At 35.4% G+C, this 7187-nt stretch overlaps 1 protein-coding gene and 1 long non-coding RNA gene across 2 annotated transcripts in view; both read right to left on the reverse strand.

The window, feature by feature from the left end:
- The window catches only part of LOC117116980, a 17622-nt gene extending 11833 nt beyond the window's left edge, over positions 1–5789 (reverse strand). The window contains exon 1 of the mRNA XM_033261149.1: positions 5383–5789. Coding sequence (XP_033117040.1) covers positions 5383–5459 — 77 coding nt within the window. The 5' untranslated portion in view covers positions 5460–5789. The remainder of the gene's footprint in view (positions 1–5382) is intronic.
- LOC117116981 lies at positions 25–1575 on the reverse strand. The gene is made up of 3 exons (XR_004446844.1): positions 1422–1575; positions 321–415; positions 25–202 (listed from the first exon to the last, which is right to left on the reverse strand). It is a non-coding gene; the product is annotated as an uncharacterized LOC117116981 (long non-coding RNA).
- Positions 5790–7187: the final 1398 nt, after the last annotated feature.

Consider the following 7187-nt stretch of genomic DNA (forward strand, 5'->3'; position numbering starts at 1 on the left):
CGCCACCACTGTTCGTTCCCATCTGGCAAAGTAGGATTGGTGAAAGTCACTTCCACATCTCTACGGTTGTTTTCGACTTACTTTATGTTCGATCAAAGTGAACTTGCTTAGCATCACTGCGATGTAAATGAACAAAAGGCCGTAGCCACCAGCGAGGAAATATGTATCACCGGTGACAGTGTTCGACGACTCCATATCAAAACTAAAAGTATAAATATCATAATTAAGACTATGTGATAGTAAATATTGTGATTTTTAATAAGCCTATTTTCGGGCAAATTGTGCCAGAACAAATCGATGAACCAATGACAAATAATTACCTCGTGAATGCGATACCGTAGACAGTCATGTCTTCGTAGTCATCCGTTGCAATTTCGATGAATTCCAGTTCCCAATCTTCAGCATATTTGTCAACCTACAATACGATATAAAATTCTGTTATATATAACTGTAGCAGGGGCGGATGTGGGGGGCTGTCTCTTGGGCAATGGTCGCCCAAAGGTTATTTTCTGGCGTCTAGAACACGAAAATTTCGCTGGCCCCTAGTGTGGTGTTATCGCGATCGGTCCAACTTTCGGCCCCCTTGCAGACATCTCTGGATCCGCCCCTGAGTAGCCAATACAATCTAGGTCCATTCTTTTAAGATACAAAGATGAACCAAAAAGAGATGAAAAAATACCTCACAATTGTGATAATATACGGTAAGCTAAGTCGTAAGCAGAGGGAAGATATACGGTACCAATAGATGGGAGGGAATAGATATAGGGAAAATATACCAAAGTAAAAGTGAAACAATTGCCTCATAGCTAAATATTAGTAAATTAGCCCAACTGTACTGAGGAGGGTTCGAATGTCGATGGGGATATGTCTCAAAAATATGAAAAACAATATTGTAAAATCAACCTAAATACAGGTGTTTGATTTGATTATTCTTTACAGAATCATGTTGTTGGTGTGTTGTAAATTACTGTTATTATAGCTACCATTAGCTATTAATATTGTTAATAATGCCAGCAATACTGACATCACAACCTCCACCACTGCTATGCACATTCACTACCATGCACCATCACCACGCATCGCCATCAACAATTAACAACTTGGTAGGAATGATAAAAACATGTACTGACGTATTTGCCTTCGGAATCATCAAATTTTCTGTTATCCACGACTCCGTAGTTGCCCAAAGCGGCTTTTGCAATACTGATGTACGTTTCATCATCCACCCCACCTAGCAGTGATGCCACATTTACCTCCCTAAACGTCACAAGACTTCAGGACAAGGAAAAAATGATTAGTTGTCAATATCATTGATTTTGTTGGGGTGGCAGTCTATAAATGAAAAACATATTTTCCTTAAATAAGACCCTATACTGTCCCAACTGAGAATTATATCTTTAAAGCGAAAAAAATGTCCATACCTTATTGGATTAGGCTCATTTATCTTGTCAAGAATGTCCTGCTGCGATAAACCATCTATAATAGTTTTATTGAACCCCCACAGCTCTAGGATACTAGACACGAAACAGCTGTCTCCGAACCTATAGTGTACACCGACGTTAAAACAAAGAAAGCAAAGGTTAATGTAGAGACCAACCATCTAAGGTTTGAAGCCCGTCGTAATCTTTGTACAAGATTTTATATTTTCAGGTATTGCATGTTTGATTAATTACCTCCGCCAAGGAGGTTATGTATTCACTGCTGTCTCTCTGATGATGACTCTCTTTCTGTTGGACTGTCTTTCTGTCTGTCTTTTAGGCCTTCGGGGCCTATGGTAGGCCTCCCTTATGGATCAGAAAAGTAAAATGCATATTTTAGAATGTTTTTAATATTTTCCGGCCGCATATCTCACAATCAGCCATCCCAATTTAGAAAAAATAATAATTGTGAAAAATAATAATTAAAAAAAGTATTCTATAGATGCACAAATAATAAAAATAACAAATTAATAATAAAAAATAAAATAAAACAAAAGGGAGATTTGAACCCGAACGTTCTATTAATTAGTTTCACACTTAATACATGCACCTTTACTACATTTCACCTGATATATATAGCTGGTAATATTACACCAGTATAACAGCAAATTGGTCTACTAGCGGGTCGAGCGCTTCGACTATGTACAAATATGGCAATATGACACAACAGGGAGAAGGTTTGTACATTCAGATTATAGAATAAGAATATTAGGAGAAAGGGATTTCCTTACCCACCCAGGAGCTGTCCATATAGGTGTGGAAGCCAATTGCCGGGTCACGTGAAGTGCATAGGAATCAGCATGTTGCACACATTTAGACCTGTCTCTTATACACATCTAGATGTGTATAAGAGACAGCTGTCGTATATTATATATGATATTGAAGGGAGTAAGAGTAATAAAAAAAAAAAAAAAAAAAAAAAAAAAAAAAAAAAAAAAAAAAAAAAAAAAAAAAAAATGAACAATGAATGAATAAGATTACAATATTAAAATTAATAAATATATATAAATGATACTAACAACAATTCAATTTAATCATGGGCATTAAGAAAGAGAAATATGTATGTCTAAACCAGACAATTATAACAAAAACACTTCATCCTCGACATTTATCTTGAAGAAACAGAAACAGTTTTCGCAATATGAGAAACAGTTCTCAATATCAAGTTATATTTACCAAAAAAAAAATAAAGATAATATCTACAAAAAATAATAAAGATAAATTAAAATGTAAATTGAAAATAATCGACTTTTCAAATCATTGTTACACACTCGTTGGAAAGTAGATATATTCGCAAGCGTGCTCCGCAATTTGCCCACTTTGGCAAGCCAGCAAACCAAACATGACAAGCTAAATTGTAATCCTATCAATAGGCCTACTACATAAGAATAGTTTTACATGACCAATCAGTGAGTGCATTACCTCAAAGACACATGAGATAGTATAATCCATACTCCAATATCGAAATTCACGCCATCTTTCTTGGTTCAATATTTCGGCATTATTTATGTCATAGAATAAATTTACCTAGTGTAAAACCGGCTTTAAGCTGGTTTTCCACAGGCGAATTTATCGTGCGAATTAAAGCGTCGGTTCGCTTCCTGAGTTCTGATTGGTTGCGCATTTTTTTCGCTAACAAAAACTTCGATAGAAATGTGAATAAGCATGAGCATGTGCATTAGCCGCCGCGCTTTTCATTCGCGCGAATAAATTCGCCAAGTGGAAAATAGGCTTCAGACCGCCGTATGACGCAGCTTGTGCTTGATGCATTTGACCGCCCTCATGCATCGATAGACGAGGCAACACCTGCTTATCGTACTTGCTCCCGACAAGTAAATTTGTTTATTTGTCTAAATATAAGTACTTTTCTTTTAATATTTTTTCATATAAATCACATAGGCCTAGGCCTATGTATTACTTGTACACCTTATTCTTTTTCTTAGATAAGAATAATTAATAAACAATACTCTGTTATTATTATTTTTATTATGATGTGTGAACAACATGACTCAGTGTCATGCATTGTAGGCTTTTAAGTAAGCTAACCTGTATACAAATTGTAAGCTTTTTCTTCAAAAGTACTTGGCTCTTAATCTCAGTTATCACAACATCCGGTTTTTAATAAAAGGTTTAATCTGTATAAATTCTGCACCAAGACAAAATACTTTTCCGCGCAAGTGCACAGAATTTATACATTATTTATTACCATGGAGGTATTATAGTGAACAGCAAAACGACTATTAAAACGAGAACAATTTAATATGTAGGCCTATATAATAAAATCTACGGTGGTACCGCAAGCTTTATTATTAAGACTAAATACGGTACAAGGTATAGGCCTAAGTGATATTTACCTCATTAATACAGATAGGTCCATGCTTATAGGCTTTAGTCTCATTGTAGGCCTATTCCGGTGTATAACGAGGCCTAAGACCTAGTTAAGCCGAAAAAGTCACTTCGTGGAAAATAAATTCATTCATTCATAAACACTTCAGGGGTCTATATGATCAATTTGTGTGTGAAGTTTTAATAGCTTATCCTTACCGGTTTAACTTTGACCAAACCGATCCAGTTACATCCTGATATTTGATGACGTATAATTAATGGAAATTGGGCCTAGACTATTATACAATACGAAAGAGGTATTTATCTATATTGTTTTAATAATCCATTCACCAACTATGAATAATTTTCAATATAATACACTTAATAAATGCTATTGACCTTACGTCTTGAATGGTCAATGTGACATTAGTATGCACTCCAAGCGATAGAAAGAATAAGCATAAACATATGAATTTTATATCAATGCGACATTATTTAAAACTTTATTTATTTGACTGTTTTTATTTAAAAGCAGCTAGCTCAGTTGACTAAACTGGAGGTAGCCACTGTGTGTGCACTGAACCGTGGTTCCCCGGTTCAATTCCCATCGCTGCTTTCCTTTCAGGCAGAGGGCTGAAATCCAAGTTTCAAAACCGCACCGTCTTTCGGACGTTTAAGCCGTTGGTCCCGTGTGCAAAATAGTACAGTCCATGTGCACGTAAAAGACCACAGTACCGGTATGCTATTCGCAAAAGAGAACTTAGTACCCCACTGAAAATAAGTCTCAGGATTTTCGTGGGTTATTTTTTGGTGTGTATGACACCGAAAATATTCAACCAACCAACCACTTTAAACTCTTATTTATTTAAGCGTTTCATTATTTCAATATATTCAGTTTATATGAGCGGTTAGAGAACGTTCCATACGCTGAATATACTTTGATTAAAATTCGGCTAACCTTAGATTTCTGATCGAATAACCTTCGCATGAGATAGGAGATAATCAAACTTTTGTTTAAGAAATCATGACAGGCTAACGTTGTAGCTTATTTACACTAATGCTGAACACCAGGTAAACACAAAGATCATATTAGGAAATATGGCTAGTAGGATGAGGCTGCATGAAGATATCTATCAATTTCCCAACAAGAACTCAAACGGGTAAATTGCATCAGGTCTGTTTGCTTCCTCCAATGCCGCAGCCAGCTATTGGGACAGTTGGGTCAGTCCGACACAATGTTTCTATTAGGTCCACAAAGAATGGGTGCACATTTTCAAAAATGGTTTAAAATGCTGTTTTATCACAAAATGAGTCCTGTTTTTGAAAAATGGGTCCAGATTTTTCTTATTTTTTGTGTAAAATGTGTACACATTATTTGAATTTACGCGTGAAGTGGGTCCAAATTGATATTGTCCCGTACTGTTCGAAAATCTGACTGCGGCATTTTGCTTCCTCCCTTGTCTACGGTTTGTTAAAATTTCTTAATTAACACATGTATACGTTAAAAACACTTCGCAGTATTACATGACACAGATAGATCCCTAGGCCTAAACAATGAATGCAGACTGCTTTCACCAACCTTATAAATATTGACTGGAACGTGGATATAATTATGTCGGTTATTTTGCAACAATTTGCTTTTTTTCCTGTTGTCATCTTGATGGTATTTCTCTAATGGAACGTTTCTTCTTGAACAGCTATTTAAGCGTTGACTGCTTATGCAATGTATGCTTAACAGAGCTCTCACAAAAGTAGCCTTTGTTTGTTGTTGTGTAATGCAAAATGGGATTACTAGGTCCAAAAGCTATTAAATCTCTCGTAAGTCACTTTTTTATATCGTACTTTTATTTTTTGTATTGTATTACTGGACGCACCAACAGATGTTGAGTGTCGCTGGTTCAAAACTGAGATCCAAATAAAGTTTAAAGCTTGATCATACGAGCAGTGACATCATGCATAACTAATTCACCAGATTAGTATCTGTTTAACCATGGACCTATTATAGGTCCATGGTTACTACAATTATGAAGGCCAGTTGCATAAAGAAAAGGTTTAGGAAAGAGTTTAGCACACCTTCCCATGACGTTATTAATGACGTTTTAACACGTCACGATGAAAATATCTCGGGAAAACGGATGAAATTGACATTTCTTGAAGGTATACCAACAATTCAATCATTACTATAGTAATTATCATTCAAATTTTATTTATTGTCATAAGTGCCTTCTTTAGGTTTACTATGTAGTATCTTAAACAAATATAAATAATAAAACAGTAAAAAGTTCCTTTTAATTGTGAAGTTATATGAAAAATAAAACCGCATGGTGGGATTCAAGTTGAACCTGGAGTCTTTCGCTATAAGGCGAGTGTGCCATAGACCTACTATCGGACCAGTCGCCCAGACCCATCGGTAAAGATCTAACCCCAGTCACACTCACTCACTGTGGTTCAACAATACTTTTCGTGTATGTGTGAACGTAGAAGGTCAGTTGAGAAGTGTGAGTTAGCTGCGCTTATGATACATCCCTCCTTTCCAGAGACTACAGGCTCAACTCCTTCCCCCCCCCCCCCCCCCAAAAAAAAAAAAAAAAAAAAAAAAAAAACTGAAAGCTTTTTTCTGCAAAAGGGATTTAAGATTGTTTAGTCGATTAAGCATCATATTATAATCATTAAAAATTATACATAAGATATCTACTGTACTCTTTTCAATAACCTTATTTTCGACTGATGATTGACAAGTCCTCATATAGATTATTTATTTATTTGGTGACCCTACCTTTGTATTGCACTCATAGTCAGTGGTGCGGTCTTACAAATATAGGCATAGGCCTACACAAGAGAATAAATGGTAAAACATATCTTAACTAATAAAATTAAGCAAAATTAAACAAATACAGTATAGAATGATGTTAAGCTAATCCCATGATGATATACTGCAATCAGTAGGCCTACAAAACTAATTAGAGTGAAGGGGAATTGTCTTCCGGTACTTATGGTTTTGTGTTCTCGATAGTAATTAAATCGTGATTATATTTGGTAACGGGTTCGCACATAATTATTATGTGCGAACCCGCCTCCCGCCAATAATGATTATATCGAATATAAATAATATTTTATTTTTGGCCAGTTAGCACACCCGCAGCCACGAAAAATGAAAATTTCAGTGTTTGGCTAAACCATTTGCTAAATAATAAAACAAAATTGTATTTCTATTTTTTGCATTCCTCTAACAATCTTTAAAAAACATACCGGTAAGTTCGAGAAAATTGTATAAAAACTCGCCGCTATTTTCGTATTGTTTTATTATTATTCGATTAGTAGTTTTAAATTTTCAGTTTATAAAATGTCGCATGTATATGTAATTAGGCGAGTTTTGACGACGAA

This window comes from Anneissia japonica, unplaced genomic scaffold (assembly GCF_011630105.1).
Source record: "Anneissia japonica isolate Jap-2015-1 unplaced genomic scaffold, ASM1163010v1 scaffold287720_len810639_cov167, whole genome shotgun sequence".
Lineage (NCBI taxonomy): Eukaryota > Metazoa > Echinodermata > Crinoidea > Comatulida > Comatulidae > Anneissia > Anneissia japonica.